This window comes from Mustela lutreola, chromosome 1 (assembly GCF_030435805.1).
Source record: "Mustela lutreola isolate mMusLut2 chromosome 1, mMusLut2.pri, whole genome shotgun sequence".
NCBI lineage: Eukaryota > Metazoa > Chordata > Mammalia > Carnivora > Mustelidae > Mustela > Mustela lutreola.
This window is the reverse complement of record NC_081290.1, coordinates 155584404-155602193: the sequence shown is the minus strand read 5'-3', so window position 1 is coordinate 155602193 and position 17790 is coordinate 155584404. Positions and strand designations below refer to the sequence as shown.

The 17790-nt window shown below is 35.5% G+C and overlaps 1 protein-coding gene and 1 long non-coding RNA gene across 7 annotated transcripts in view; one reads left to right on the top strand and one right to left on the bottom strand.

Annotated features, from left to right (window-relative positions):
• The window catches only part of GLRA3 (glycine receptor alpha 3), a 194503-nt gene that overhangs the window by 13414 nt on the left and 163299 nt on the right, over positions 1-17790 (bottom strand). Inside the window, exon 8 of the mRNA XM_059177450.1 lies at positions 3691-3834. Coding sequence (XP_059033433.1) covers positions 3691-3834 — 144 coding nt within the window. The remainder of the gene's footprint in view (positions 1-3690; positions 3835-17790) is intronic.
• LOC131833763 (uncharacterized) overlaps positions 1-17790 on the top strand; it is a 127944-nt gene that overhangs the window by 62122 nt on the left and 48032 nt on the right. For 4 of the 6 annotated variants that reach the window (XR_009354622.1, XR_009354623.1, XR_009354620.1 and 1 more), the window contains exon 3: positions 5526-5636. The exons of the other annotated variants lie outside the window; for them this stretch is intronic. This is a non-coding gene — a long non-coding RNA (uncharacterized LOC131833763). The remainder of the gene's footprint in view (positions 1-5525; positions 5637-17790) is intronic. 6 annotated transcript variants of the gene reach the window in all.

The following is a 17790-nucleotide window of genomic DNA, read 5'->3' as shown; positions in this document are numbered from 1 at the left end:
GTTATGCAAACACAAAGCAATTAAAATTTGTCAAAATTATAGTTAAGATAATTAAGTAAAAGTAATTGGATCAAGTGAATTTTTTCCCTCAGGGCTGAAAAAATAAAGGTGAAGTGGGAAGTGCCTAGCTATGTTGGGAACAAATATACAATATTAGTAGAAAAAATAATTGAATGATTACATGTTATAATATAAGAAAACTTAGTAAGTGCTTTAAAATAATACTGGCTCTAGATACATTGTATGAAATTGAGAAACTTTCAATTAGATGAATGTAACATGTTTCTGGTCCGTGCATCTAATGTTACAGCCATTCTTAACCAAGGTGTGCAGCAGAATCATCCGGGGAGGTATGTTTAAATGCACTTTATTTCAGAAATTTAGTTTTTGGGTTTTTTTTAAGATTTTATTTATTTATTTGTCAGAGAGAGTGAGCACAGGCAGACAGAGTGGCAGGCAGAGGCAGAGGGAGAAGCAGACTCCCTGCTGTGCAAGGAGCCCAATGTGGGACTGGATCCCAGGATGTTGGGATCATGACCTGAAGGCAGCCGCGTAACCAGCTGAGCCACACAGGTGTCCCTAGAAATTTAGTTTTAATAGACTGGACTGTTTATTATTTCCCAGCCCAAATTCTTGGCTTGAGTATGTTTAAATGCAATCATCGAATGCTATATTATAGTGGTCCATTCCAAAACTAATCTGCTCTAGCATAGACTACCTTTCTAACTATTCAGCTATTATATTAGACATGTGACCTTGTGATCTCTTTTTAATCAAACATCTCAAAGGATGCTGTTATCAAATACCAAAATTGCCCCTTTATTATAAAGAATCTCAACTTTTCTTAATATTAAGAAGGGATTCTAGAGATACATAGGTTGGAGAAAGTATTTTATTTTTGCCTTATTTATAGTTCTCTACTTTCTGACAAGAAACGGTGCATTTAGAACTTATTTGTACAAATAAATTTTCATGAATTTTTGGAACTAATTTTGTCAAGACAAATGACTATTTCTTCCATGTAGACTATTATAAGATTATATGTGTTATTTTTGTTTAATGTATATTTAAAGATCATTTTGACGAATCAAATAACTCAGTTGGTTAGATGAAGGATAATATTTAAATATTTTTACTGAGTGAGGGAAGACAAATGGAGGTTGAAAAAGAGAATATATCCTTAGCTGAAGGGTCATGATGATTATTTAACTTTAACTGTGCAAGGGGCTGTGTTTCCCCACCAAACACTGCATGGGTGCAGAATACGCTCTCTGCTTTTTTCACTGATGACCACATTCCTCTACTTAGAGTTAAGAAAGTGAATTTACCGTGTCTGAGAAACGGTAAAACTTCTCCAATGCAAAAGCTTCTGTCTGTGGGAAGGTAAAGTGGACCAAGAGGGATTGAGAAACCAGAAAATCAAGTCATATATGAGTAAATATAATTGCACAACTGTTTTTAATTGCATATATCATTTACACATACATATGTATCAAATTAATCAATATTCACATATGCAAGGTATCCAACCCCCCAAGTATGAAATGAACTAAAAACAAAACACTAAATTTTCTTGCACTAAATCTCCACTACAATATTCACTCCCTGAATATTTCGACTGGTCATTAGAAAATAATAAGATATTACTCTTTTTGCATTTCTATATTTTCCTAGAGAGCCACTCCTTAGAAAATTTAATCTTGTCTTTCTTTGAGCAAAAAGTTATGGGCTTAACTATATATCCTGATAATCTTACAGGGAGTGAAACTCAAGAGCTACTTTGGTAGGATAATTTGTTTGTTTGTTTGTTTGTTTGTTTTTAAAGGAGAACCAAAACTGAGCATCTACAGTTACAGTCTATTCTGTTACCCATTGGACACTGTGGCTGTTGGATGTGTGGTGGGTGTGGAATGTGAACTCTCAGTCGCCCTTTGGACATTACATCCCTAATATTTTCCAGCACCTGGTTGATACATTCTACATTGTATAGGAAGGAGGAGAAAGGCAGAGAAATGGAAAAATAAAAGTGAAAATGCAAACCAAAATGAGAAAGGGAAATAAATATTACTTTACTTCAGATTAATGACATTAGAAGGAAAAATCATCTGTATCAGTCTTTTAAGGGAAAGGAAAACAGGAACTTCACTGTTGTGATACAGCATTTTTTTGTCCTGTGATAGTGTTTCATCCAGTGCCAAGTGTCATTAGAGGAAAGAGGAGCAAGTAGGCAGTAGGGAGGGAGAAAAAAGGGGAGGAAAGAGAGAGAAAAAGATGGAGAAAAGTATAAGGAAAACTGTAGATGGGGGTGTGGTGGGGAGAAAGAGATAGAGAAAAGTGAACCTCTCTATTAAAATATGTTTCAGTATACCAGTGATATGCTTTTATTTTCATACCAACTTGATCAAATAAAAGCTCAGACACTATTTTCATCCCACCCATGAGTTACTCAGAGGATCACAGTCCTTGATGTTCCTTCCATGATACTGAGATTTGGGTACTTATCATGATGAGGGAGTCAGACATGACTGAATTCATTATTACTTTAGAATATGTTTAATGCTCCGTACTGAGAGATCATGAGCTTAGGGCTTTAAAAAATTTTATGAACATGCAAATTGCAGTGAATAATTCAGAAACCACAAGAAAACCTCAAAAAAAATTAAATCCTTTCAAAGTCCTTAAAAACGCATCTTATAGGAACCAGAGTATTATTTCTAAGGTTTGAGTATGTTTTGACTTAAATATTCCAATACATCAGATTCTGGCCATAATTTCTCCTATTGCATAAACTTTGATATTTCTCTATTGCGTATGTGTCCATTTGCTTTTAAATGTCAGTTGGCACATTCACATGAAAAGAAGTAAACTCATAGATATGCCGGTCAATAGAAACTCTCCCTTCCAGAGGAAGAAAGGGGGTTGATCGGGCTCATGTGCACATAAAGAAAACATTGCAAGTCTTAATAGAGGGGAACAACTCCATTCTGTACATCCAAATTCAATTATGAGATTACTTCTGCAACTTCCTGTGGTCTTCTAATGATATTCTCAATACAATTTCTTCTGGGTTTCATTTAACAGGTATGACAAGGCAATAATAACACCTTCTTGTGTTTCAGTATAAATATCTTATATTCAGTATAAATATCTTAATTCAGTATAAATATCTTTAGAGATTCAGTATAAATCAGTATAAATATCTTAAAAACATGAAAGTATGCATGAGCAAGAGACCACATGGTTCTACATGAATGTCATAGCATTAACAAATAGGTGGTATTTTATGGAAACAATGAAAGGAAATTGTTTGATAAAAGGAACAACTTAATAGCCATAGCCAGTGACATGTCAAGTAAGACCATCAGGAACACTTTCACGTTTGCAAGTAAGAAATGACATATTTTGATAATTGAAGCAAAAAATGGTGTTGTTCCAAGAAGTACATTAGGAAGAGGTTGATAAATCTCTCATGCCAGTAGATATGCTGTGTAAAGGAGAACTGCATGTCACCATTTTATTCCTGAAGGTATTTTTGACAATTTCAGTTTTGATTGAACAAAACCAAAGAAATATTTGTATCTTTTGGTTCTCAGACTTCACTTCCTCTCTGCACCATTCTATTTCATATAACAAATTTACTTTTCAGTGAAAACTGGTATCCTGCCAAACCCAATGCTTTTAATTGCCTACCTTATTCTTTCTCTTTCGTCGAAATCTCAGAAGTTCTTTGTGTTGTCTTGATACAAAATTTACAGCTGCATATTCCAGAAGTGCTGAAAACACAAAAAGGAGGCATACTGCCATCCAAATGTCAATAGCTTTGACATAAGAAACCTGGCAAAGAGAGAAAGGGTGAGCAAATTGAGTTGTATTGTTGTGTCTTTCAGGAACAAAGCTGAATGTCTGAGTGTTCCATTTATATCAGCTGGAAAAAGAAAGCAATAAGATCAAGACTGTTTTTTTTAACTTAATAAGCTTTTTAAAATTTCTTAATAATTAAATTATTTTTGCAAGTTTGTATATTAGTCATACTTTACAACCTGTGTATGTTTTGTTAAAAACTGTTGTTCATTGAGGCAGAAGACCAAACCTAAGATAAAGAAAAAATAAATTGAAGTGTAATTTTACCTTCAATGTAGTATAGGATAATGCTTGAAAAAGTATGAAGTAACATTGAAATATAGATAATGCCACTTACCTTTTGGTTCCATATTTGCTTCACTATTTTTTTTTAAATTTTGAAATAATTTAAACATTAACAAATGTGTTGCAAGAACAGTAGAAAAATAAAATAAAATAAAATAAAAAACCAAAAAAATGCTCCCAAGTTCCTCATTTATTAACATTTGTCCAAATGTTATATTTATCTCTATCTCTATCATTTATGTTTTCCTCTTGAACTATTTGAGTATAATTTGCAGACATGATGGCCTATTACCCTGAAATACCCATGTGTATTTTCTAAAAGAAAATAACAATCTCCTCCTACATAACTCTAGTTCATCCAACAAAATCAGATTGATGTTAAAAAAAATTACCATCTAATCCTAGAAACCCATTCTTATTTGAGCAATTGTCCCAAAAATGGCCTTTGTAGCAGAAAAACATTTTTCCAACCAGTCCAGGATTTAATCGAGAATTGTGTTACATTTTGGCATCCTATCTCTTTAGTCTTCAGTGTGGAATATTTCGGTCAGTCTTTTCTCACCTTTTGGGATCTTGATATTTTGGATCCGTGTAGACCTGATATTTTGAATGTCTTCCACTTTCGGCTTATCTGATGTTTCCTCATTTTAAACTCAGATTATGGTATTTTAATAGGAACAGTAGTGCCCTGTTCTTTACAGTGTACCATATCAGAAGGCACTGAACGTTGATCAGTTGGTTAAGGCATTGACTACCATCTTTCTCGACCATAAAGTAACAAATTTCCCTTGCGTGGAGATATTTGAAACTACATATTATCTTCTTACTCTTTAAACTTTCATCCTTTAGACTCTGATGGCTTTTGTCTGAATCAATTATTACAATGATGATTTCCAAATGTGGGTTTTCTAATTCCATCTACATGTATTAGTTTGCGTTCTATAGTAAGGAAAGTTTTTATCTTGCACATTCATTTATTTATATCAGTAGAGATGAATAAATAATGATTTTGTTTGATGGGTTAAAATGCATCAACATCACTATTTTGGTACTCGCATTAGAGAGATTGGGTCAGTAGGAGCCCCTAAGAAGTTAGGCCATGCCTTCCTTTGTTAAGTCTTCATCATGATTTGGGTATTTTCTTACTTTTCTGTAATTTTTAGTATCCTTTAGTATTGTATATGAGCACATTACACATGGTGTTACATCATGAAAGTAACACTGGTAAAATCATCACCTTTTGTACTATGAGCATTAGATAATTCATTTTGTTGGGTACCTTAGACACGTCAGTTAGATGTGGGCAGAAAATTCTCTCATTTGCCAGGAAGGAGATTAAAAATGAAAGGTATTTATGTGAAGTAATTTTTTTTTTTTAGTTTTTCCTGGGAAATGGACAGTTCCCTAGAACTTTCCTTCCCCGCTGATAGAAACAAACGTCCCTTCCCCAAGATGATGTGGATTGAGGAGAGCAGAACTCAAGGCTAGATGTAAGCAAAGATGCACTAACTACTAACTACTTCTTTGGACTCAATGTATAGTTACCTTAAAGTTCAAAACCTTACGCTGAAAATTTGACTATTTCTATGCTGTTTGTATATTCTAAATTTTTTTCTCTTCATTCTTAGTATTTAGTGGTGTTTTTGTCAATATCAACATGTGGAAATCTTGAGCAGATTTGGGCTGTGGTTTAAAAGGGGGAACGTGGCTCACTCTTCAGGGGAAATTCTGTTGGGGGGAGAAATAAAAAAGGTAAGGTTAAACCACTCTCCTCCCTTCTCATCTAGGCTTTTTGGTCTCAGGCTCAACTTTGCCCAAGTCTGGTTCAGAATCCCATGGAACTTGGGGGGTTACATGAACACAGTGCTTTGTCATTGCTGATGCCTTTTCTTTTCCTGTTTAGACTGTGAACTCTTTGAGGGCAAATGTCATCTCTGAGCTATTCACCAGCATAATGATGTTTGGTATGTGTGTACATATTTGCTAAATAAATGGACAGATAAATGAAGGTGTACAATGTTAAAATACAGGGGAGGAATGAATCACAGATGATGATTCATGTGGAGATTCACTTTTGAAGTGATGCTGTGTTCATACTTTGGGTTGGATTAATTTTCATTTAGAAAGAGGCCGTTTCTTGGGGCACCTGGGTGACTCAAGTCAGTTGAGCAGTTGCCTTTGGCTCCAGTCATGATAGCAGGGTCCTGGGATAGAGCCCTGCATTGGGCTCCCTGCTAGCAGAGAGCCCGTTTCTCCCTCTCCCTCTGTTTGCTGCTCTGCTTACTTGAGATTTCTCTCTATCTCTCTGTCAAATAAATAATAAAATCTTTAACAAAAAGAGAAAGAAGGAGGCCATTTCTCAATACTTCCAGGGTGTCAACTTACATATGAAATATGCCAACAATGGTGCCCTCTGCATCTCCTCTACTTTTTTTTAAGTGTGATTACTGTTGATCAGAATGACCTCTACTGAGGAAAGACAGGTATGTCCTCTTTTTATTCCAGTGCTGTGCTAAGTGTCCAATTGTTTATAAAATATAGATTTAAACTTCATAAGTTCTGAAGTTATGCCAGTAATCTTTGGCTTCCCTCAAATACATACTGTCCTGAAAGATATAATGCAGATTTCAAAGGTGCTGTCTCAAGCTACACCATTCCTGGAAGAAAATGACTCAGAAAGTATGCACTCATTCTTTAACAATTTGAATCTATAATGGCATGAACCAGAGATAAATCAGAAATTCAATTTCCATATTAATTCAATGACTATCTCCAATGACAGCAGAGATATGCAAACATCATTTATGCCTGCCAGGGCTCTGCTAGTTGTGAACAACTCTCGAGTGTTGAGCCTAAAGGCAATCTTTCCTCCTCCTCTTCTCTGACTTCTTTCACCAATTTCAACTCTTTTCTCTTCCTCCACCCTCACTGTCCATCCAAATGCAGCAAGCTTGGGACTTGGGAGGTTTGGAACTCTAGGACTAATAACTAAAATATGGACAACAGTTCTTACTTGAGCCCATGCCCAATATACTCATGACATACAACACACCCCAGTGTGATTCAGAATTACAGCCTTCTTTCCATCCCTACTGGTTGCTATTCTTTGGGGCATTCTCACTCCAATCTGGCTCATTCCTCTGGACCATCATGTCAACAGTCCCATCTTCCAGTGTCCTGTTGGAACCCTGATTCAATTTTAAGCAACAATCTTTCCTCAATATTACTCCTCAATTACAGAAGTATGAGAAAATAAAATCTAAATATTTATTAATTAGATGCACTAGTCAGGAGGGCTTTTGTCCTAGAGATGTGTTTAGAACCACTATATTGAAGACGGCTTCTTTCTTGGAGCTCACTCTCACCATGGCTCCCATGACCCAGGTTCTTTAGGTTTCCCTCCCTCAGGTCTACCACACTTTGCTTTGTGGGCCCTTTCTCCTTGTCCTGAGTTCCTCAGGGATACATTCCAGACATTCTTCTATTCTAACTCTGAAGTTTCTCATGAGTTAATGTCATCTATTACCATGGATTCAATTCCTCCTTTGTGCTTATGGCCTCCAGATCTCTCTTTGCTGATTAGACACTTCTCTAGCTAGTTCTTACTTGACCACCTTTGGATGATTCACACACCTCATATTTACTCATATTTATGAAAGTTAATGAATCTCTACGAGATTCCATCAGACAAGCAGCAAATGAACACAACTACATCCTCCTCCTCATTGAAATGTTACACTGTGTTGGCAGTTGTTCACATCACACTAAGTCTTCTCATTCTCTCATATCAACGACCCAGCCCTGTTAATTATACTTTCTTACTAATTCTCAAATTTATTATTTTCCATTTTCCATCCTTCCTACTACCATTCCAGTGATCTCAACCACAATGATCCTCTTCTTCAGTCTCTCAAATCTATCCTTGACACAACAATAAATGATTATTTTAAAAGACAAATCCTGGGGCGCCTGGGTGGTTCAGTGGGTTAAGCCTGTGCCTTTGGCTCAGGTCATGATCTCAGGGTCCTGGGATGGAGACCAGCATCAGGCTCTCTGCTCAGCAGGGAGCCTGCTTCCTCCTCCTCTCTCTCTCTCTCTGCCTACCTCTTTGCCTACTTGTAATCTCTGTCAAATAAATAAATAAAATCTTAAAAAAATAAATAAAAATAAAAGACAAATCTTTCTACTTAAAACTCTTCATTTTTTTTTCAATTAATTGAAAGTCTCAAATCTGTTTTCTGGTGTATAAAACCTTTCATGATTGGCCTCCAGCTTACTTCTCTTACTACCAGCATTGAATCCTTTTTCTTTTCATTCACTGAGCACCATTGACTTACGCAAGTTTGGTTCTTAATGTTGTAGTTATGGAGATGAGTATGAAAAATAAGATCCATCTTAAATGGAACTCACATTCCATTTAAGGAAAACATACAATAAAAACACAAAGATAATTTTTTAAAAAGTACAGCAATGTGGTGAAAGGGAAGAGAAGGACAGGGTGAAGGGAGCTATGTTATATGGGGAGGGTCAGTGAAGGGCTCTGAGGATATGATAATTATCACTTATGCGACTTTTTCACTTCCTTATTATACTAACTATTCTTCCCTTCTTTTATTTTTTGGAACCTGAAAGCAACTGACAAACAATTGACAGCAGCTTTTATTCCCTGTTATTTTTGTCTGGAAAATACCTTCTTTTGGGTAACTGCCATTTGTCCTTCAGCTCTCAGCTTAGACAAGACGTTATTAGGGAACCTTCTCCAAATGCCAGGACAGGCTTTCTCACCTTCCTACCATCCCTTTCCTCCACTTTTCCCAGGTCACTCATTACAGTTGTAATTATATTTATTTGTAAGCTTGTCTTACAAAATGACTGCTGGATAGCATCATTTGAACGTCCCACCTTTAGTTAACTATTCTATTCCACAGTCCCTAAGTGCTTTCTCGTTTTCAAAAACTTTGGTTGAGGGGATAAAAAAAATGAGTATGTTCTTGAAGATTTCAAAGTGAAATGTCTATACTTATTGTGTATAGACAAATTGTGTCTAAGCAAACACCAAATAATTCATCTTATTATTGACTTTGCTCTACTGTTCTGACATGATCTGTTTATGTATCTTTCTCTTTTTAGGCTAATACAGCCCATGAGCTAAAACAAAGGCCAAGTCTAATTCTTCTTGGTATTTCTAAGATCTAGACTGTTCGTCATGCTATGTGCTCTCAGGTCATGTTGAATTGACTGAGTCACATGGAATGACTTCAAATCACTGGCCATTTATTTTTAGAGAAATAATTATAATAATTAACATGTCAGGAAATGCTCTTGGTAGTGTTCATGGAACTACTGAGTCTTCTTAGTAGTTGTCTAAAAATAACACTTTTAATCCTCATAATCACTGAGGAAATTATCCCCATTTTAAAGATGAAATTTAGGCACAATAAAATAACTTGCTAAGTGAAATAACTTGTCATATAGCTACTGTTATAGACTGAATATATTCTTCCAAAATTCAGATGTTGAAACCTAACCCCCAAGGGGATGGTATTAAGAGGTGGGGCCCTTGAGAGATGATCAGGTTGCGAGGGTAGAGTTCTCATGAATGAAGTTTGTACCCTTGGAAAAAGGGTCCCAGAGGACTCCTTTGCCACTCTACCATGAGGGAACATGGCTAGAGGATCACCATCTGTGAGCCAGGAAGAAGGCTTTCATCAGACTGTGAATCTGCCAGTCTTGATCTTGGACTTCTCAAGTCCCAGAACTGTGGGAATAAATGTCTGTGGTTTTTAAGTCACCTGTTCTATGGTCTTCTGTTGTAGGAGCCTGAATCAATTAATACAGCTACCAAGTTGCAAAGCTAGAATTGAATACAAGTGATCTGACTCCAAAGCCCATAAACTTAACTATTACTTTTTGTTCTCTGCATTTTAATATTCCAGCCTCTTTAACTTTTATCTAATAGTTAAGATTAAAGTCAGCATGCAGAATACGTATTGTAAGGTCTTTTTTATTTGCTGGTTCTGATCCTAAAATCTGGCAAACAACTTTCTAGAAGGCAGTGTAGAAAAGGAGACATGAGCATTGTATTTACCACATAAAAACAAACTAGTTGTTCTGAGGGAGCAAAACTAATCAGGAAAACATTTTATCTTCTGAAATGCAATGGAAGTCCCCTCGACAACACTCTTACATTAATTATAATGAAGTGTTTTCTTCGTGAGCCGGGAAAACCACTGCATACTTGCCATGTCATAATCTAAGAAGACATCGCTTGAATTATCATTTGAGTATGCAGAGCTAGCTTAATGCAAGGCCTTGTCTTTTTCATTCTAAAAATGTTTCATAATGTAGGGAAAGGAATATAAGCTTCATTATGTTCGATAGACTTCTTACGTCATTTTTTCCAGAAAAATTATGCATTCATTCTACTTTAAGTGTCATCATTAGAAAATAGAGACAGTCAGGTTTTTGTGTCTCAATTATATACATATATATACAAATATATAAATATATATATACACAAATATATATATTTATATATACAGATATTCCAAATGTAGATACGTGTGTGTGTGTGTGTATATCTTAAGAGATGTAAGCTGGAGGCCAATCATGAAGGGCTTTATACACCAGAAAACAGACTTGAGACTTTCAATTAATTGAAAACAAATGAAGAGTTTTAAGTAGAAGAATTTGTTTATTTATTTATATATACACATGTGTGTATCTATATATGTGTGTATATATGTGTGTGTATATATATACACATATTTGTGTATATATATATATATATTCCAAATATGGATATATGTATATATATTGTCCAAATATATGATAATGATGGATTTTTATCATTATCAGTCATCCTGATTATAAAGACCAGAATCAAATTATCTCAACTCTAGGAAATAATCATGTTCTGAGAGCTCATCTAAGCCTGAATTTCTCTATATCTACTTTTCCAATGATACAAGGAAGTGGGCACAAGGAGGATTCAAGCTCATATAGGATACAGGAACCAATCGTCCTGAAATTTCACTGACTTGAAATAAAGAACAATAAAGGATACTGCATGTCCACTTTGAGTGGTAATTCTTGTCACTGTGTTTCTCACTGACCTCAGCTAACAGGGCGATCACTCTCTGGAACATTAGCAGCAGCAACAGTCGAAGAAAACTGGGTCCTGATGGGACTCATGTTGGTTAACAAATTACTCCAGACCAGAAGTGGAACTGACCACTGTGCTCAAAACCCATGAGCCAGCACTACTCCCAGACCATCCCTACCATGGAACAAAGAGGTACAACTCTACCCTGTTCCTGGGAGGAAGACAAAGCCAGCATGAGTAGCAGAGGGAGTAGGGGCGGGAAGGTTTCCACTATTTTTATTTTTGAACCAGGAACAAGGATTCCTAGAGGCGTAGAATTGAGGACAGTGTGGATTATGATCTGATCACTATTTATGATATATTCTCAGAGAACTACAGCAGCTTTATTAAACTCGCTGCTTTATAAGAAACAAACAAACAAAAATGCCTAGTTAATTAAAATATAGCATAGAGCACAAACCTGCCTTGATCTTCAGCCAAAAATGTCTTCAAACCTTAGTGACGGGTCAAATTTCAGTACAATCAATTGTAACAGGGTGTAAAAAATAGAGTTCAGGTAGCATTCTGAAGCACACATTTAATCTAAGAGTGATAATAGGTTGACCAGCTGGTAGAGAGTAAACATAGGCAGGCTGCAAACCAAAGATAGGCATGGGAATGAGTTTGCTTGTGCTGCATCGTATGGAATCCACCCAACAGATAACCATAATGCTCATCTCCATCTCTTAATATCCACACCACAACACTTTGTGGTGTAACTTATATGTGCCTATGCTCTCTGAAGCCATTTGATTTTTGTGTTCTCTAATTCAGAAGAACAGACGAGTTGCATTTATCTCAGACAATCCTTCATAAATACATTTACTTTTATGCTAACTTTTGGTCAGATTATCGAGTAGCAACAATTTCAGAATACATTCCTTTACAAGTACCTTGGGTGAATTGTATTACAAACATGGCACCAGTTGGTATAACCAAGAAGCCTAGCAAGATTCATGTCTTTACCTTACCCTGCATCAATGTGGTTAAATGGATTGTCTCCTGAGACCGGTAATGCATCAGACTACAGCTCACAGATGACAATGCATTAGTGGGTAAATATTTATTAGATTATAACCCAGACTATTTACTTATAGTAAATTATACTTATTAAATTATAAATTATAACCCAGACTACTGTGAGTCAAGAGCTTATAGAAAGAATTTTAAAATGCATTTACAAGGAGCACAACTTAAATTTAAGACTAAGTCATCGATTCAACCAGAAACAGGAGTTGGCCTCACAAAATCGCATATAAACTTACATGTTGGCTCTCCAGACCTGTAAAGGAAGGTACACTTTCCAGGAACTACTTCCAGGTAAATATTTTGTCAATTATCTTCTCAATCTAAATTTGCTTTTTATTTGAGAAAGAGGCATAGCAAAACATCACAGATTATTGCTTTTTATTAGCTAAAATAGCCCTTCACCAGGATGATCTTTCTCCCTTTAATGACAATCAATCCTGATGGAGGCTCCCAGGTCCTTAGAATTGTCAAGGAAACTGTGAGGAGCAGTTCTGGCTGAGGGATGGACAAGTGACTCAAGCATTTAACCAGATGCTTCTTTTGTGAGATATGCTGGAAGATTTCCTGCTTGGGTGCTATTTTTTTCTGGGGATTTTATTTCACATCACAAAGACGATTCCTTAATCTTGGTTTTGTAAAATCCAGAATGTAGTACGTTTAATCTCCCATTTCTCCCTAGTGTAAAGCCTGTATGAGAACTCTGTGTTCTGTCATTTTTCTAGGAAAAAATATTAGTTGCAAAATCATTTTGAGCTTCCTTCCAGACCTAAAGCGAGAGAGAGGCAAGGGACAGAATAAACAATGTTTTAGAAACAGGTGTTAAAGGAGAGTGAAGTGGCTGTTGAAAAAGTGAGAGAAACTGTCTGGAGGACTGCCTTCTTGAAACATTAGGCAGTGAGTCACACACACAAGGTTTTGTGAGTTTGGACATTTATGGTCCCAGAGGGCTGTTCACAACAGCAGAGTCCTTCCAATGTCAGGTTCATACTGATTACGATCTTCATAACCCTTCGTGAATGAAAGATGCTTCGCAAGCAATATTTATTTTCCATATATAAAAGTTTTTATTTTAAAAGATGAAATTGTCAGAGAGAAGAGCTGCAGCTTTCCTAAATAATGGACTTGGCCAATCCCCCGAGTCACCAGATAGAAAAGTTCGGCCAAAAAAGCTATGGGATTTGGAAAGGTCATCTTGTTATCTCTGACTTCTGCTTCAGTTCTGAGAGTTTTGCCATCCTCTCTTCTACAGGACAAGGCTCTGATGTTTACCATTTATATGAAATTATGAAATCTAGATATCACTGCCAAGGCTTCTGAGGTGCATACTATCAGTTACTGAGATTTCTTAATATATTATCTTTTTTAACTGCTCCATTAAGGTTGAATTCTGTGACTTCTCTCTCCTCTGCATTTTTGTCCTGGAGGCTTTGTATTTCTATAACATCAACTTTATTTTAACCATGTTCGCTTCATCTCTGAGGTCAAGACCTTCACTGACAACTTCACACGAATTACAAAGACAGAGAAAGCTTGTTAGTTGCTTAACAAAAATGATGTTGGGAGCGTGTTTGTTATTCCATTGGTGAAGGGGAGGTTTCCATCTGTTTCTGCCTAGAGGGTTCTTGGTATGAATCTAGGATATGCGTGAATGCAGTAAAGGGAGTTTCTGACATTATTTAAGTAAAATTGTCTCTAAGTGGCATATAGTTGTTTTGTTTTTAAATACAGTTTGATGCCAAAACCATTGTATTATATCATATTTTTAAAAATTAAAATTTGTGATTTGATTATATATTTTTTCCTAATGTGACATCAGATTGAAGAATTTAGGCAGTGGCTCTGCGTCTGTGTCACCTACAAAGGACATGCTTGGTAACTGTTAATTTTCAGCTTAGTGAAATCTAGTAAGCCTAATAAATGTAGGTTCCAACATTAAATGTAGGACCAGAGATATCTATCAATTTCTACCCTTCTTATTATAGGACCTACCTTATGTTTAGGAATTCTCTGTTTACAGATAATAGATAAAATGCTAATAAATTTGGATGACATTCACATGCATTATAGTCTGTGATTTTTAACAAAAAGGGAATGAATAAATAATTCTTTAATTTTCTATACTTTTTTCTTTTTTCCCTCTTTTCCCTAAGTGAATTTAATGTGAAACTAAATTATTAGTATATTCAATGCATTTTTAAAAAATTAAATCTATTGCTCACATCAAATATGATATTATAAGTTACATATGATTATTAAAATTCTGTCACATTAAGAAATTAAAAATGAACCAACTTGTACCATATTTGTACTGAACTTAACTGAAATAATTTTAGTTAACTATATTTAGAATAAATATTAGAATGTTGCACTTAAATGGTGAGGACCAAAACATTACTGACAGTAATAGTTATTGTTGTATTAATAAGATTATTATGTAGCCTCTCCCCCCTCATTTCCTCATTTATATCACTGCCAACATTTACAGCTTACTCTCCTTTAAAAGTGCAGGGGTTCTTTGTTTGTTTATTTGTTTTTTGAGAATGAGTATTAACTAGATAAGAACATAATAGTTAGTATAGGTCTTCCAGTTTTCTTCATATCCCTGTCTTTTCAGTGTAATCTCACATAGAGATCTTTGTGTGCCCACACAGTGATGGTATCTAAATAAAAATATAATAGTTCAACTGATATTTTCTAACATTTATAATCACTTCTATAATTGGTGTCTTTAGGAAGAGTAAAACAATATAAAATCTATTGTTGTTGTGTCCTATAAAACCAATGTTTTCATTATACTATAAGGTAAATACATACAACATTTAATTTTTTTCATTAATCTGGTGATTTTCAGGGGAAAAATATGGTTCTACACAAAAGTAACTCAATTGAGTTTTTATATTCTTTTAGAAAGATATGAAAAAAATGACAGATGACTAAGTAAATGTTTAAAAGTTCTTATCTTTAAATATATGCATGATATTTACTCAGTAGACACATACAGATTTAGGTTCTGAGGATAGAAACATGTAGAAGACCTTTTGTTCTCTCAAAAATCTACTCCTGATGGGTTTCACAGACAAACTGAATGGGGAAAAAAGTTAAAAGAAATTGTTTGATTCACAGACCTGTACCCCTGGGGATAAAAATATATGTTTATAAAAAATAAAAAAAGTATAAAAAAAAAAAAAAAAAGAAATTGTTTGAGATAAATAGCTTTTGGTGCAGAATTTGAGATTTTCATAGGCTACAGGCTTCTGGGTGTCTGTGAAGTATTTAACTGATTATCCACATTTGAAATTTCAAGTGTTTCTTATTTTCTAACATTTAGAAATGAGGTGGCCATGTTGGTGGGGGCAGAGTCGGAGAAATTCATGTAGAACTTTCCAGGAATCCTTCTCTCGTTCCTCTCTCCATCCCTTTTTATCTCTTCTTGTTTCCTTGAGTATTTACTAATATGGCAAAGTCTTATTTACCTGAAGGCCACCATGGACTCCTGCCTTTCCCTTACTCCTCCAGGTCCAGTTCATGAGCAAATTCTGTTTCACTTCCAAATATTTTCTTTAAAATACCCACCTCTTTCTACATTTATCTCCTATTTTCCACCTCTATTGTTACCAATGTAGCCAGACCATCGTCTGCTCTAGACTCTGATAGCTTACTTGGCAGTTTCTCTGCTTCCATGTTCACCCTTCTATCTGATCTTCAAATAAAAGTCAGAATGATTACTTCTCTCTTTAAAATCTCCTGAAGTCCAATCAAAATAAACCTGATCTTTAGAAAACCCTCCATTGACATGGCTCTATGATCACCATTTTTTCTCACTCGTTCTGCTCTAAGCACAGTGTTAAGGGGGGTCCCTAGCTTTATACAACTATGTAAAATTGCTGGCAATAGAAGTATTGTTACCCCCTCCTGGTCACCTAATGCAGGCACCACAGGAATGACAAAGAGCTCCATATTCCAAGAATTGAATCACAGGAATCTTCTTGGTTTGGGCCATAACATGTTTGATTTATTATGACACTGTAGAGGACAATGCAAGAGGAAATATCAGAGAGGAATCTGAGCTCTATAGTTCTCAAGGTGCTGGCTAAGGTATATCCTTTGAGATTTTCTACCCTGAATTTTACTTAACTGATTTCCAAACTTCTTTGTATCCTGCAGGAGACGTATTGGCATACAGCCTGGACAAAATACTAAGCAGTTATATAAACTAATGATTTATTGTTTCGTCCTCCTCTGTCTGATCATCTTCCATTAGTTTCCTGAATTTCATTTTGTTTTCCTACTTCCTAGATTTTGTCAGTAAGAGGATGATGGATATTTCAGTGGCAAGACTTTTAGGTATCTGAGGGTTCTTTTGTGAGGTTGAGAATAGAGCGGATCATAAGGTATATGATTTAGCCATCTGTTCCTAAGGCAAGTGTGGCCCCTCACCTCTTGCCTTTCTAGCCCCGCCAAATCACAGAATCAGAATTGCATTTTTTAGATTTTTCTATCTTTTGGAATTATCCTTTCCAATAGATTAATTCTTCTTGTTTATCCTGGGTCTTCAGTGTCTTCCTGAATATTCCTGAATTCTAATGTACATAGCTGAATATGCTCAATCTCTCATTCCCTAACTATCACAAAACCTAAAATGAGGGCGCTTGGGTGGCTCGGGTGGCTCTGGTGGTTAGACATCTGCCTCTGGCTCAGGTCACGATCTCCAGGTCTTGGGATCAAGCCCCACATCGGTCTCCCAGCTCAATGCGGAGTCTGCTTCTCCCTCTCCCTCTGCTTATGCTCTCTCTCTCTTTCTCTTAAGCAAATAAATAAAAAATCTTAAAAAAAAAAACCACAAGAAATCTAAAATGATATGGTCACTCTCTCTTAAGATATCATTTTGTTAATGAATTATTTTTGTGTGTCAGACATAAATCTGTTATCACATTTCCAGTGGTCATTGTCTCTATGATCTGAGAAATATAGAGTCTTTGTGTACATTTAGGTATATAATTGAGCTCATAGTTGAAAATTTATTCCTTCCCTGAAATCAGAGTGAAATTAATGATTTTTAAAAATCTTTCCTATGTCTTAAGAAAATGAAGCCATTCCAAGATTTTCTTTCCTTTAAAAAACAAAAACAAAAAACTTATGTCTTCATCCTGTTTGTTTGTTTGTTTTTTTAATGTGTTGCTTTCTTTATTTCTGCCTCCTCCACTCTGATCTCCATGCTCTCCTAATTCTGCCTTAATGTTTGTATTCAAATGTCTTTATACTCTGCCTCATAGAAGCTGTAGCTTTCTGAAAGGGAGCATTTTGTTTTCTTCTCTGGTTGACAACTTATTGAATGAATGAGCTTTCATTTCTCTTTAGCATTTGGGGGAAAATCACTGAGTAAACTGGCAATTTCCTTTACAAATTGACTATGGAACTTCAACTATTATTGAGAATCCTTGAGATATTCATATATATATATATATATATAT